Genomic DNA, 16,072 nt, shown 5'->3' with positions numbered 1-16,072 from the left:
TCCTTTAAGCCACGGTGACCCTGCAAAACTTACTGCATCAAGGGACCCCCGTCACATATGGGGCATGCCAGGCCCGGCAGAACCTCACGGAGCACATGTGGGAACGACGCCAGGAGCTGACTACGGTGCCCAGCACAGGGCGCTGCAGGCACAGCACACATGTCCCTGAGAACTGAGCTTCCCAGACAGGGCGCCCTGGTGCCTCGGTGTGACCCCGAGGCGACAGAGATGCTCACCCCTCGAGTGCTCCAGGCCCAGGCAGGGCTGGCCGCCTCAGGCTTCGGCCCGTCTGCTGCCAGAGACTCTTCCTAATACCCCCTGGTGCCACACAGCTGTCCTGGTCTCTGTGGGCAAGTACTGCCCTAGGGCATCTCCTCCAGGAAGTCACCCAGGAATGGAGGGTTCACGTCTGTTAATAATTGCAGCCTTCCTGGCACGGACACCCCCCCCCCGCTGCGCCCCCTTCTGGCCGGAGAGGAGCACAGAACAAACGCATTCCCTTCAGCACCCGCTCCTTCAGAGAAAGGGAGGGGGCACCTCTCCACCATCAGAACAGCTCACTGCCCTTCCCCCAGGGCATGACTTCCAGATGCCCCACAACCCTAACCGGCCACTTCAGGGTGCAGCTCTGATACCCTCGTCACGCCCACACGGGCTTTGAGGACAGTGACACCCCACCTGTGACACCCCCAAGGGAGGCCTCACCATGCCGGGGTGAACCATCCAACAGCCCGAATGCGCCCCATGAGCTCTCCAGTTCCAATGGCCTCCCCTCCCCTCGGCCACCGCTCTCGGTGCCAGCAGCTGAACCCTAGCTTTGCCCAGCTCCTCCTGCCTCAGAAATCTTGAAGTGGGGTCACCTCCCCACACCATGCGTGCTCCTCACGCTCACGACAGTCCTGCTCCGCCCTGACAGCCAGGCCCACCTCACTGATGCCCACACGAACAACCAGCTCACTCTACACTTCCATGTTCACCCCCCACTCGATATGCATGCCCCCACCCTGGATCAGGGCTGCGGTGCCCCCCCGCCATCCTGTCTTTTTCATTTTTTAAAGAATAGTTTATTGATTTTTAGAGAGAGAGGAAGGGAGAAGAGAGAAACACTGATGTGAGAGTGTAATATGGATCACTCGCCTCCTGCACGCCCCCTACTGGGGGTTTAACAACCCGGGCATGTGCCCTGACCGGGAATCGAACCCATGACCTTTCAGTGCACTGGATGACACCCAGCCAACGAAGCCACACAGGCCAGGGCCTTCCTCCACTCTTGTACCTGGGGATCAGGAAGGAAGATGAGGGTACAGGAAAGAGGAATAATAAGCATACTAAGAGCTAATATTTATTGGGCAAAGACGTCACTACATGTTAAATACGGTGCTAACTACCGCACACAGATGATCAGGTTGACATCTCATGGCCGTACGGGACAGGTCTGTTTCCCTCCACCCTGCCCGTGCCTTTGGCCCTGCATTGAGCCGCTTCCACTCCTGTGAGTGTGCCGTGTCTCCTGACCATCGGCTGGCCTTCCCTCAGCGTCCCACTGTCCTGGTGGTGGGAAGGGAAGCCCAGGAGACTTGGAGGCCTTCACAGATCGTGCTTATCCCTAAAGTGAGACTCAGCAGGAGGGCACGACAGCCAGACTTGAGAATGTGTAATTGTACTTATAACACTGAAGGGGCGCCACAAAGTTCTCAGACACATGGACCCCAAGTTTCCCTCTACGGGAGCCCAGGAAGGTTCTTGCCCACACCCGAGTCCTGAACAGGCTGCTTGCTCTGCACACCTTGCTCGTCTGGAAGCTGCACCTGATCACACAGGTGGGAGAGGCCAGGGCTGTGGACACGCAGGGGGGAGAGGCCAGGGCTGCGGACACGCAGGGGGGAGAGGGCCGGGGCTGTGGACACGCAGGGAGGAGAGGGCCAAGTGGGGAGAGGGCCAGGGCTGTGGACACGCAGGGAGGAGAGGGCCGGGGCTGTGGACACGCAGGGGGGAGAGGGCCGAGTGGGGAGAGGGCCAGGGCTGTGGACACGCAGGGAGGAGAGGGCCGGGGCTGTGGACACTCAGGGGGGAGAGGCCCGGGGCTGTGGACACGCAGGGAGGAGAGGGCCGAGTGGGGAGAGGGCCGGGGCTGTGGACACGCAGGGAGGAGAGGGCCGGGGCTGTGGACACTCAGGGGGGACAGGCCAGGGGCTGTGGACACATAGGGGGGAGAGGGCCGGGACTGTGGACACGCAGGGGGAGAGGGCTGGGGCTGTGGACACGCAGGGGGGAGAGGGCCGGGGCTGTGGACACCCAGGGGGGAGAGGCCCGGGGCTGTGGACACCCAGGGGGGAGCGGCCAGGGCTGTGAACTAGGTTCATTCCTGATGCCACTGGGGTTGGTGGGTGACTTTATTTTAGGACCTGCAGGAAGAATTCAGGCATGACAAGAGCACTGTTTGGAGTTTCCAATGGGATGGAAAAAAAACTCTAGGGTTGTTTTCACATATATGCATGCAGGGGGAAAATAATCATTGGCCCAAAAGAAATTCGGACCAAATTAAAGGATGGCGGGTTATAGGGGGCCCTGGCAAAAGTCATCCCCACTCCGCCCAGCCCTGTTGCCCTAGCAACACCATCAGCAGTGACTGAAAAGTTCTGGTACACCCTTCAGGGCATTCTGCCCGGGGGCTCAATTTAGGGGGGTCATCTCATGTCCGGGGGCCTGCGAAAGCCTAGGCTCAGCCCAGCTCCTGGCCAGCTGCGGACTCCGGAGCCGGGGGCGGTGGGAGGTGGGCAGGAGCGGCTGCCGTCACGGCCGCCAGGAGCAGCACGTGGCTGGAAACCGAGGCAGGAAGGAGTCGTGGAGAAAACCAACAAGACTGGAGACCTAGGTCCGAGGGGCAGCTTCAGAGCTGCTGCTGTGTAACCGTGGAGCAGATCCTGCGTGTCCTTGAGCCTCACGGGCTCATTCGTAAAACGCAGGTACAAATGGACGCCCCATCGGGGTGCTGTGGGAATCAGACAGCTGGGTGCCAGCAGGTGCACCTGGCGAGCTGCCGCTTCCCGTTTACGGGGCCCTCAGCTCCCTCACCTGTGTCACAGGGACACACTGCTCCTTACCCTCAGAGGATGTTGAGGACCCAGGGTCCGGGGTCCTTACACTTGAACACGCATCACAATCCCAGCAAGGCTTGTTAACACTGAGTCTGGACCCCTCCCCCGGAGCTTCCGATTCAGGGGGTTTGGCCAGGGGCCCCTGCAGCCAGGTGATGCTGATGCTAGGGTCCAGGGACCACACGGGAGAACCACTGCTCTGGCTAAAGCACTCTGACGGGTGTCTCTGGCAAAAACTCAAGAGATGTCAGATGTGGTTATGCTGTGCGGCTATGAGGGTGGTCACAGAACCCGCTTCCTAGGGGAGCCCCTCTCCTCCATTCACGGGCATAAACAAATGCAGTGACCCCACCTTGCAGCCACTGTCCTCTCCCCGGTCTGGGGATTTCCGACTCTTCCAGGTGAGGAAAAGGCAAAGGGGTACCGGCTTCCTCTGAGCAGACATAATGCCCTGCAGACCCGGAGGGCGGGGTGGCAGCCTCGGCTCGGCCTCTGGCAGGCTGGGAGACCTTGCGCAAGTTACTTAACCTCTCTGATCCTCAGAGACTCCTCCATGAAAGGAGGGCATAGGATTTCTAGACAGAGTTTTCCTAACATCCAGGGTTTTCCAACATTCATGATGAAGAATTGAGACGCAGAGCAGTTAGGTACCTTGTCCAAGGTCCCATGTCCCATGGCTCAGCCAGTTGGTGGCAAGCAGGTTGAATTCAGAGTCCTGCCTTTAAAGCTACACCACCCTGGTCTGGCCGGTGTGGCTCAGTGGTTGACTGTCCGCCCATGCACCAAGAGGTCACTGGTTCGATTCCCAGTCAGGGCACACGCCCAGGCTGTGGGCCCGATCCCCAGAGGGGGGCATGCAGGAGGCGGCCAATCAATGTTCTCTCTCATCTATGTTTCTGTCTCTCTCTGTATTACTTCCTCTCTCTCTCTAAAATCAATAAAGGAAAAAATTATAATAATAATAAAATAAAAAAGCTACTCTACCCTGCCCCAGTAAAGCACATATATAACTATTAAAAATTTTAAAACTGGCCCTGACTGGTTTGGCTCAGCAGTTAAGAGTGTCAGCCGTGGACCCGAGAGTCCCGGGTTTGGTTCCCGCTAAGGGCATGTGCCTCGATTGCAGTTTGTCCCCGGCCCCGGTTGGGGTGATGTGGGTGGCAGCCACTCGATGCGTCTCTCTCACGTCAATGTTTCTCTCTCTCTCTTTCTCCCTCTCTCCCTCCTGCTCTATCTGAAGACAAATGCAAAAATGTCCTCGGGTGAGGATAAAAAATAAATAAAATAAGACATTTTAAACTGTATCACTAATGCACCTTTTAAAATCATCTTACAAACCTCTAGGGCACCTCTACTCCCTTGAGAAACCACTGACGGAATTCTCTTTGCCACGTGTCCTGAATCCTGGACGCAAAAGAAACAATTCTTTCAACCTCCTGGAAATCAGAAGGAAACACCTGTGCACTGCACTGGAAGCCCAAGCCACCAGGGACTCGGCAAGGGGCAGGCGAGCTGCAGGGGAGACAGGGTCCAGTGTGCGGACAGGATGAGCCAAACCTCCAGGGATGACCCGAGAGTCCCCTCCAGAGTCAAGGCCCATCAATGAGCAGGACGCAGATGGCTCCGCCGGGCTCCCCCACTCCTGCACGTCCCGGGCCCGCTTTAGGACTGATTTGCTCGTGTCGACAAGAACAGCATCACCCGAGGAAAGAGAGACCCAGGTGTTTCTCAGGAAGCGCGTGCAGGGGTGAGGCTGATCTGAGGTCTACAGCAGCATAGTGAGTAAGACAGAGCCATGTTTGGGGCAGGTGCAGTGTCCCCACGCCGCCTGATACCGATCTGCATGGCTGCCACCTGCTACGCTGCTGCCTCTGGGGCCTCTGGGGCCTGACCACAAAGCTGACACACATTCACTGAACAGTCCACCATTCTGCAGCTGAGCAGTGAGCACCTACTGTGCGCCAGGCTCCATGGCGGGTGCTGCTCATCCAGCAGTGAGCGAGGGGCGCAATCCTCGCCCCGCCACGGGAGCTGACATTCTAGTTAGGGGACACGGAACACAGACAAATACACGTAATTAAAATACACAGAATGCTGGATGGCAAGATGTCCAGAGGAACAATGAAGTGAGGGGAGAAGGGGCGTGTGTGGGCCGGGACAGGGCCGAGATTTTAAAGGGGGTGTGTCCGGGCAGCTTTCACTGAGGGCCACAAGGAGCGAGCACCTGTGGTCAGTGAGGAAATGAGCCTTGTACCCGGCCGAGCGCGCCAGGCAGTGCACAGGACAAGGTGGCTGGCGGGCTTGCGGACCACGGGGAGCCTGGCTGCCTGGGGTGGGGCAGTGAGGAGGAGGGCAGGTGAGACCAGAGGGCCCAGGCTGCTGCCCAGTCATGTGTAAGAACTCGCCTTCTCGGGTGTGAGGAGAGGAGCCACCGGAGGGCGCAGAGTTGAGACATGGCATAATCTGACTTTTATTTTCAAAGGCTCACTCAGATGCCAGTTGAGAACAGATTTTCTGTGTGTGTGGGTAGAGGGGCAGGGGAGCAAACGAGGAAGCAGAGAGAACAGTCCAGAAGCTACTCCAATATGCCAATTGCGGTGGGTGCTGCCCCCGGCAGCCCGGAGCTGTCACACCCACAGGAACTGCCTGGAGGCACACAGCCACCTTTCCGAGGTCAGACCCTTCCTGGGGTAACCACGTCCAATAAACCCCACAGCCCCTCGGGTGCTGGCCCACGGACACGCCGTCAGACAGTCCACATGAGAAACTCCATCCCAGGGTGTGCTGCACAGCACAGCAAGCAAGAGGCGATATGGCCAGGGGGGCAGGGCAGGAGGTGAGAAAGGGCCGGGTGACATGTTCTTTCAAAACCCTTCGCGATCAGTTTGCAGTCGGCTTCTGCACGGAGGAAGCAGAATGCCATGCACGTGAGGATTCACCAGCTGCGGGGAGCATGGGGAGGAACGGGATCCCCTGTGCACGGCAGCTGAGTGTATACAACGGTGCAGCCGCTATGGAAGGTAGGCTGGTTTCTAGAAAAATTGGGAACAGAATTAACATACAATCCAGCAATCCCACGTCTGGAAAGAGAGTAGCACACAGCCGTGTGCACAGCTCCACTATTCGTGAGGGCTTAGAGGTGGAAGCAACCCAAGTGTCCACTATCAGATGGACAGATACAGTGTGTACACATACACACACACACACACACACAGGAATAACATTCAGCCTTCAGGAGGAAAGGTCCTGTCACATGCTACAGCATGTATGAACTTTGAGGACATCACGCTGAGTGAAATAAGCCAGTTACAAAAGGACAAATAAGGGATCCCATCCCACTTATATGAGGTCCCTAAAGGCACAAATCCACAGAGACAGAAAGTAGAATGGCAGATGCCAGGAACTGGGGAGGGAGACATGAGGGTGGTTGTTTCATGGGTAGAGTTCAGTTTTGGACAATGAAAAAGTTCTGAAGGCTGCTGCACCGCCACGTGAACACACTTAGCACCACTTAAACTGTACACTTAAAAGTGATGAACAGGGGCCCTGGCTGGCTTGGCTCAGCGGTTAGAGCATCGGCCCGCAGACCAATGAGTCGTGGGTTTGATGCCAGTCAAGGGCATGTACCTCGGTTGTGGTGCGTCTCCAGCCCTGGTTGGGGTCATGTGGGAGGTAACCAGTGGATGTGTCCCTCTTACATCAATGTTTCTCTCTCTCCCTCCCACCGTATCTGAAGATAAATAGAAAAATATCTTCGAATAAGGATTAAAAAGAAAAAAGTGATGAAGAGGGTACATTTCATGCAATATGGTTTCATTGGACCACAATGACAAAAAAGTCACAGTATGGATCTGGGCTTTCTAGCTATTTGGCTGTGATAGGCCTAAATCTCTCCATGTATACAGTTCTGATGATTAAAATGATTCCATGCACTAACATGTAAAGTGCAATGTCTAACACCTAACACACTGTAAACAACAGCAGGTATGATTGGGATCATCACCATCAACAGCCAACCCCGTCTTCCATGGTGCTCTGCTCCGTTGAAGCTGGGGGAGTGCTGAGCCCCTCCCACTCTGCAATCTGCCCTCAGGTGAGGGTGCCATGGTGGTCACCTGGCCTAGGAAACTCCTCCCCATCCATGAAGACATGATACCACCTGTTGGAACCTTAGCTGCCTGGTCTATAAAAAAGGGAAAATAAATGTGCAACTTCCAGACTGAGATGATTCAAGTAACTAACGGGCTTAGAGCCTGGCATCCTGTTTCAGCTGTCATTATTACTGATTGTAATAAAATAACTTACAGTGTGATACGGTTCTGCATTCAAGGCGTTGAGCCTCAAAATACTCTCAAAAGCTTCCTCCGTTCTCACCTCCACTCCCCTTCAAGAAAGGCCTGGGAGCCTTGCTCCCCTTTGCGTTGCGGAAAGGAGGGCTCTCCTATTTGCCCCGCCCCTCTGCTCTGTCCCCTGTCGGGCTGCCTTGATCCTCCTGGTGCACAAGGGGCAGAAGACAGGAAGGAGGCGGAGAGCCCGCAGAGTCACCACCCTCTGCGCCCTGACGACAACACTGGAAAACTGGGACAACCCCTGTGTTTCTCTACTTCCATTTCTGCATCTTTAAAATGAGACGACTGCCTTTCTATTTGTTTCTGTTGTCGGTACATTTTCAAAAATTAATTTTGTAAGAGAATGCAATAGAGAGAGCAGACCGGGAGGCCTGTTCAGGAGGCACAGGCGGGAGGCTGCCAGGGACGGGTCCCTTCTGTGCCCAGTGCACAGGCCCCTCGACTGCCCTCACACACCCTGCCCCCCGTGCACTCGCCCACGCTGTCCGGGCCCCTGCTCTGCCCAGTGCGCAGGCCCCACGACTGCCCTCACGGACCCTGCCCCCCGTGCACTCGCCCGCGCTGTGGGGGCCCCTGCTCTACCCAGTGCGCAGGCCCCACCACGGCCCTCACACACCCTGCCCCCCGTGCACTCGCCCGCGCTGTGGGGGCCCCTGCTCTGCCCAGTGCGCAGGCCCCACCACGGCCCTCACACACCCTGCCCCCCGTGCACTCGCCCACGCTGTGGGGGGTGCTGCTCTGGCCGACAGAACTTGGCAGAAGCAATGGTGGATGACGTCCCAGGCTAGATCGTCAGCAAGATTGTGGTTTCTGCCTTCATCTACTCAGGCCCTTACTGGGAAAGTTAGCTACCACGCTGTGAGAGCACTCGGGGATCTGGGGAGACCACTCGGGGAGTCCGGGGAGACCACTCGGGGAGCCCGGGAAAGAACACTCGGGGAATATGGGGAGACCACTCGGGAGTCCGGAGAGACGTCTCAGGGAGTGGGTGGCACTGCGGCCCAGCCGGCCAGTGTACTGTCTTGGAAACGCCACCTCCAGCCCAACCAGCCTACAGATGACTGCGGCCCAGCAGACACCGTCACTGAGACCTCGTGGAGATCCAGAGCCCCAGCCCTAGGCAAACTGCTCTCACATCCCTCGTTGTCAGAAGCTGTGTGAGCTAATAAAAGCTTGTTGCTCTAAGCCATTAAGTTTTGGGGATAACATACTATGAAGCAATAAATAACTATAAGACTCAGGGAAGGCACCTAAGACACGGCAGCCAGGACGGCCTGAAAATCACCACGTGAGAAATCTGACAGGCTCTTCCATCTCCAACAGTCCCTAGTTTCAGGGCCTGACATTTAGGAAGACACCTTAGTGGCTCTACATCCTTGAAGGACCCCAAAGACAACACATGAAGGGAATGAAATGCGGGTCCACGGGCTGTGGGAGCATCTTCCAACAGTAAGGTGGTCTGTGGGGACAGAGCAGGCAAGTCCCTCCACTGCTGGGACATCATGAAAAATCCTGGAAGATGAAGTAAAAACAGGGAAATAGATCAAGCAGCTCAAAACCCCGTGGGTCAGCCCTGGCCGGTTTGGCTCAGCGGTTGGAGCGTCGGCCTGTGGTCCAGAGAGACCCGGGTTCAGTTCCCGCTGGGGGCACGTACCTCGGTTGCAGTTTGTCCCCGGCCCCGGTTGGTCATGCGGGTGGGTGGCAGCCACTCGATGTGTCCCTTCACGTCGATGTTTCTCTCTCTCTGTTCCTCTCTCTCCCTCCCACTCTATCTGAACAAAAAATGGAAAAATGTCCTCGGGTGAGGATAAAAAAAAAAATACCGTGGGTCAGAGAACGCAGGTGAGAGGTGACAAGTTCTATAAGCGTAACGCCCAAAGCAAATGGGAAACCGCGCCTAACAAGTGCAGTCACCATCTGGAAGGCGATTTAAAACAACCCAACTACATGTAAAAGAACAGGCCCATCCTTGCTTAGACCTACTGAGAAATGAGTAGGTCTTTGGGGGCTGCTACAGCTCCCAATGTGAAAGATGACCCCCATATCATAACTGGTCACCCTGAAGCCTCCTGAGGTGAGGCGAAGAATAAGACCTGGGGCTCGGGAGGTGATGGACACGTGGATCCCAGTAGTGACAATTCACAGAGTGCTTAACACAGCGGTTCAAAGCACCGGTTCCAAAAGCAAACTGCTTAGATTGAAAGCTCCGTCTCCTCCGGCAGTGTGACTTTGAAATCAATATTTCACCTCTAGTTGTTTTCTAATCTGCAAAAGTTAGAAAATACCTCGTGTGAACTAAATGAGATAGTTTATATAAGCATAGTGTCTGGTACACTGTAGAGGCCAAGTAAATGCTGACTTTAATTACTGACATTGCTACTAAGAAATCAAGTTCAAAGCACAGAGTAGAAGGAGAGACATACTTCCTTAAAGGTGGTCTGACATCAGAGAGTACCATTCACCTGATTTTCCATAACAATAATATCAGTTGTTGCCGTTTTAAAATATATCCAAAAATTATATGACATTCCTCCCATTGAGAGATGGCGGGGAGGGGGTGTTTCCACCCCCTTCAAACTGGGTAGGCGTTTGTGAATGTTTCAACTAATCGGCTACACTACCAACAGAGCTGACACTATGTAACTTTTGAGGAAGGTCATAAAGTGCTTCCATTCTGCCTTGCCCACTGGAATACTTGTACTTAAAGCCTTCAGCTACCAGGTTAGCAGCTGGTTGCCCTGGAGCCGCCATGCTGTGAGGAAGCCAAACTAGCCCTGCAGAGAGACCACATGGAGAGGCCCCACATCTGCAATAGCGAAGAGCGGTGCAGGACCAGCCACAAACTAAGGACAATGGTATACAGGCCCCCAGAATAGCTCAGCCAAGCACTTCCCAAGCCCCTGACCCACACACACTATGAGAGGGAATACATCAACTGGTGTTTTAAGCCACTACATTTTAGGTGATTCGCTAGGAAATTGGACTATCTGTCATAAGTATATGTGACATTCATACAGAGTTAGTTTCTTACCCACTATCTCATTCCATCCTCACAACTGCACTGGGAAAAACACATTCTCATTTTACAGTGATGAAGCAGACTCCACAGAGCCCCTGGATTGCCCAAGGTCGCATGACTAGTGAGTGGCAAAGCAAAGATTCCCGATCAGGAATGACTCCAAGTCCAGCGATTTTTCTGCAGTGCCATAGTTGATCCCCCAAAGTAGACCAGAAATGCAAGAAAAATATGCAAATCTGTACACACATAGGTACAAATAGAAATCAGAGAGAATCATTCTGCCCCAAGTCTGAAGAAACCAGCCCCTCACTGGAGCAGCCCTGCCCTGGCAACAGAAATGCATGGATCACGTGGCAGCTAAAAACCACATCACTAGAAATGAGAAGAGGACACAAGGACTGGCGAGGGCCCCTTCTTTCTATCACCAGATATCTCAGCTGACAGCCAGGGCATCGTTACCAAGGAGTTTTCAGAAATACCTGTCATACCCCAGAGAAGTTTCAGCGCAACAAGAGATGGGAGTGACATCCTTGGTCACGGGGCCCTGCATCTGACAGCGTGTCAAGACTAGACGACTAGCTTCAGCACTTGTAACCACCATGTGAAAATGAAGGGAGGCTTCTATTTTGACTCCATTAACTGACATTTCTTGTTTGCCTCTATGGCTCTTTCACTAGAATGTATAGATACCCAGCCATGGAGAAGGAGGAAGTACACTGCTAATGCATACGAAGCCAGCATCTCAAGATAAATCTGCACCCAGAGGAGATCACCTTGGAATAAGATGCCAGGAAATCAAGACACTGAAATTCATCTATGGAAGATCTGAACAGGACCAGGGGCTCATCACAAACAAGTTCTACTAAAAACTAACTTTTAAGGGTCTAAGAAGTAACATTATCAATTAACATAACGAGAAAAATAAATATAATCTAATTCTCAGGTGCAAAGGAAAAAAACAAAACTAAAGAATAAGTTATAGTAGCAATCAGCAACTTCAAGGTCCGAATTCCTATATTCCTACATTATCTGTCAAAGAACATGGGGATAAAGAGAACCCCATCATGTGTTCATGTTGTGTCTTCAGGGAGCAGTTGCCTAACAGTCTGGACTACCTCAGAATTACCTGAATAGATTTTTCTTTTAATATTCATATTTTTGGGACCTATTCCCAGAGATTCTCAATGACTAAGTCCAGGGTGGGTCCCATGAATATGCATTTTTGATATGTAATTCTAAAGTACAACCAAGTTTGGGGACCACCAGGTGACAAAGAATATTCATTGTAACCATAATATCTGTTCTCTCTAGAAGTAGAACTCCAACATGTTAGTAAAGAATATGGCTTCCTTGAATCTGTCTTTTTCAGGCTCCCTTGCAGCTACGTGGCAGCTAAAGGCAGCCCAGCAACAAGAAACTGTGAAATTCCTAAGACGTGTTCTTAAAGGAAGGTTAGATGGGCTACTTCAATGCTCCTTCCTTCCTGCCAGCTAGAATGTAGACAACATGACTGAATCTTTGACAGTCACTATGGATCATGAGGTGACCTTGAGAATATAGTCAAGCAAGCTGAGTGAAAGAGAAAGGAAGCCTGACTCCCCAACATTGACAGCCCTACACCAAAAGACTCCAGACTCCTCGGCCATAAAAAGAAAAAAAGATGCAGAGTCATTGTTCCTTGGGAGTTTTTGATAAATCACAATGGATTCTAATGCTAATACAATAACTATCTCAGAGTCTGGGTAAATCTCTAATATCCACTGTCATTGCCCAAATGATCTGAGGCAGGAACTTGCGTTTAACCCATAATTTACAACCAAGGAAACTGAATACAGAAAAGGGATGTAACTTACTCAGTGCCGTATGGCTATTAAGCTGGGTGTGTGCCAGGGCTTAGACTCATGTTTCCCAGCTTCGAAAGCCAATGGTCTTTTGCCACCAATATTTTGTGGGGGCACTGAAGGCATTTAAAAGTAGAATGTGTACTTGCTCAGGAAACTGAGCAAGGAAAGGAGCTACTGTCCAGACAGGAAAATAACCCCCATTTTCTCCCTCAGCTACACTTATCTGCCCTTTTTTCTTTTCCTTTTCTATTTTTTCACATTCTTTTAAAAAAATGTTTTTATTTAGTCTTTAGAGAGAAGAAGGGAGAGGGAGAGATAGAAACATCGATGAGAGAAGCATCAACATCAACTGGCTGCCTCCTGCACGCCCCCTACTGGGGATCGAGCCTGCCACCCAGGCAGGTGCCCTGACCGGGAATCAAATCAGTGACCTCTTGGTACGTAGGTTGATGCTCAATCACTGAGCCACACCAGCTGGGCCTTGCACATTCTTGATTTTTCATCAGTTCTCTAAGTAGGACGGGGTCACAATCATGTAAATACACTCAAAGGACAAAGCTCTCCCTCTGAGCCTTCCCACCAGTTAGCAGAAGCCCACCCCGCTCCAAACGGACACCATGGCCACCACCTGAGAGTGGAGAACCTGCAGGAAACCAAACAAGCTTTCTCCCAGGGAAAAATACAAGTTCCCCAAGTCGGGGCGCTCCCCACACCGTCTAGACCAAGGGACTCTGTGAGCATTGCCGACTGCCCATGTTCAAACATGTAAAATAGAGCTTTTGATAAATACGGGCCATGGTCAATGGTTGAGGTTAAATGAGATCCGCCCTGGCATGTAGTCGGGACTGAATAAACATAAGTATTGAACACCACCGACATTAGCATTTCTCTGTTTATCAGCTCCTTATGGTCCCTTTTTCCTTCACTGCTATTTCCCAGCCCAGAGAACTCTGTGAGATACATAACAGAGGCTCAATAAGTATCTGTTGAATGAATGAATGAATGAATGAATGAATGAATGAATGGCATGCAGTACAACCACCTCCTGCCCAGGTATTCAGTGCTTGCCTGACTGACCAACTCACCATGTCCTGAATTCTTCCTGCTATGACAACGCTTTGCTTCGTAAATTTCCTCCTCAGTATACAGTCCTCCTTGGACATCCCCCATCTACCTTTCTCCAGTCCTCCACCACTCCACCCAGGTTTGAGAAACCATGAGAAATCCTCCTACCCCCAGGGGCTCTCCCTGACTGGGCAGGTCCAAAGTCTCCTCACTTGTCACTCATCACTCAGCGAGCCCCATGTTCCCTGTGACAGACCGTGTAGCAGCTCCAATACCAGAAAAACCTCATTCACAGAAACAGCAGATTACAGTTGACAAAGTGTTTTCTCTCCAGGAAGTTTGAAGTTTAACATTCAGAGAATGTGGCCAGGAAATAAAATAAAGAAACAACACATGATATCTGTGTCTAACAAAAAATAATAAAAATTGCCCATAATTGAAAACATACCATGTACCACACACTATGTGTGCCTTTATATGGACATCTAATTCTCAGTCATCCCATGAAGCAGGTATTACCTTCTCAAATGTATTGATGAGTTCTGTCTGAAGTTCAGGGAGGTCAGGCAACAGCAGAGAGTATCAGAACTGGGCTATGAACCCAAGCTTCTGCTCTTAACAAGAATGCTCTGATCCCTATCTATGGAAACTAGAAGAAGCAGGAAATAAGTATGACAGAGAGCGAGAGCGAGAGAACTCAGGGTACACATAAGCATGGCTGCATGAATGGGGGGGCAGTGAGGGGCGCTAGGCAGAGGAGATGGGTAAGCTTTCCAAATGTGCAGAAAGTTGCTAAGACATAAAGCATATACTGTAAAAGGGGGAAATGATATAAAGCTATATCAAAGTTCAAACCACTGCTTTAGCGAAGCAACACGTCTCTGTAGAAACTATTCATCAAGTGGAAATGAGACCCAAGGGAGCTGCTCACCAGGGCCACGACCCCGCTGCACACTGCAGTCTGCGTAGCAGGGGTCCCGGATGACAACGAGGTGTGCAAACCGTGAGCAGGTCTAAATAAACTGCCAAGAAAGGGGAGGGGGCTTCCATCAGTGTGTGCCTTTTAGTATCTCTATAGTGTAGGCGTCCTTAGCCCCATTTTTCAGGTGGCAAAACTGAGGCTCAGAGGCTAACGATTCATCAGGCCGAGGGCAAAGTTAGCGACCACGTCACACTCACGCCCAGGTCTGAGTCAGGAACGCCAGCCCTGTCCGGCACCAGGGGGTGCTCCGAGGGCAGCATCTGCAAGGGGTGAGGACAGTTGGGCCTTGGATGGTCCAGGTGCCCTTTACCTCACACTTCTCCACGACTGGCTGCTGCCCGCACTCGGAGCTGTTGCCTGCCACGATGCCAGCACGAAGGTTCTCGCTGTCCCCGGTGCCCTCCTCCATGGAGTAGGTCTTGGAGTGGTTGCCACGGCGATGGGCAGGGGCCCGGCCCTGGGCCAGGCTGAGCTGCCTGCGGAGGGCTCGGTTCTCCTCCTCCACCTCGCGCACGCGCACCTCCAGGCTCTCGCGCTCCCGCTGGCCGGAGGCCGAATACCGCGGACTGTGCGGCTGGGACTCCAGCGGAGACAGAGACACCGGCTTCCCATCTGTGAGAGCAGAAAGACGGGGAAGAGTTAACCCAGAACGGAACACGCTCCAGCCCCAGCTGCACCCCAGACATGCATGACTAGAGAGTGCAGTTCCTCCTACAATCCCCTTTACAAGGGGAAACAGATGGAAAGTGGGTTACAAATAAATGCACCCAGACTGCGCTGGAACGAAATTGAGAACAGAATGACTTATTATGGTGATAAAAACGAACATGCCGCTTAGAGAAGACAATCATAATATATAATTTTTCCTAATTAAATGCACTGCCTTCTTTTCCCTACTTGGCATGTTACTGGATAGACATTCTTGTTATCAATAAAGCATTATGAATATGAAAGTGGAGGAAGACATGGGGAAGGAGGAGGAGGACATGGACGTGGGCAAAAAAGAAGAGATATTAATAACAAGTGTATTTAGTTCTTCCTACGTGAACTCCTATTCATCCTTCAAAACCCTGTTGCAGAAGCGTCACCTCCCAGGGGAAACCTTCAAACTGTAGGCAAAATATCCACCAGCATATCCCAAAAGTATTTTATACATAAGCACTACAAAAACCTGTCCTCCTGTACTTGGTAAATTATTTCTTCAAACGTTTTCTATGAAGATTAGGAGTTCAACAAGGACAAAGGCCGGGTCTTACTTATCGTTGTGGTAAGATTACCCTAATAGCCAATACATGTGGAAGGGTGGGTGCCCGTGCCCATGCCAAGAGTAAAATGGTTAAGGGCAACAAGGAAAAAGCAAGCAGGGAGGCAATCAATCTCCAAGTGTTCCCAGAAAAGCAGTTACCATTAAACCGAGTGCCAGCGACACTCCATTTAACAATCACACAGAGAAGATACGACGTGGTTCCTTCAAAGTCACACAACCGGAGCAGTGATGTGAAAAGACATACCCAGGTCTTCCTTCCGCCCGAGCCTGGACACTTTCCACTTTAATACAGTTTCACAATAGGCAAGATAGAGAGCCACGAAATAAAAACATCCATGAATGTAAAACCCTGTCATCCCCCAAGGACACTTAGCACACCACCCTGTGTACAGCAGGCTCAATGCAAGCTTACCATCGAGGACCCCAGCGACACGAGACACACCAAACG

At 52.2% G+C, this 16,072-nt stretch overlaps 1 protein-coding gene across 1 annotated transcript in view; it reads right to left on the bottom strand.

The window, feature by feature from the left end:
- LARGE1 (LARGE xylosyl- and glucuronyltransferase 1) overlaps positions 1–16,072 on the bottom strand; it is a 478,500-nt gene that overhangs the window by 249,239 nt on the left and 213,189 nt on the right. Inside the window, exon 3 of the mRNA XM_036252192.1 lies at positions 14,668–14,969. Within this exon, the coding sequence (XP_036108085.1) occupies positions 14,668–14,969 (302 nt within the window). The remainder of the gene's footprint in view (positions 1–14,667; positions 14,970–16,072) is intronic.

The sequence above is a fragment of the Molossus molossus genome, unplaced genomic scaffold, assembly GCF_014108415.1.
Source record: "Molossus molossus isolate mMolMol1 unplaced genomic scaffold, mMolMol1.p scaffold_m16_p_10, whole genome shotgun sequence".
NCBI classification, from domain to species: domain Eukaryota; kingdom Metazoa; phylum Chordata; class Mammalia; order Chiroptera; family Molossidae; genus Molossus; species Molossus molossus.
This window is presented reverse-complemented; position numbering and strand designations above follow the sequence as displayed.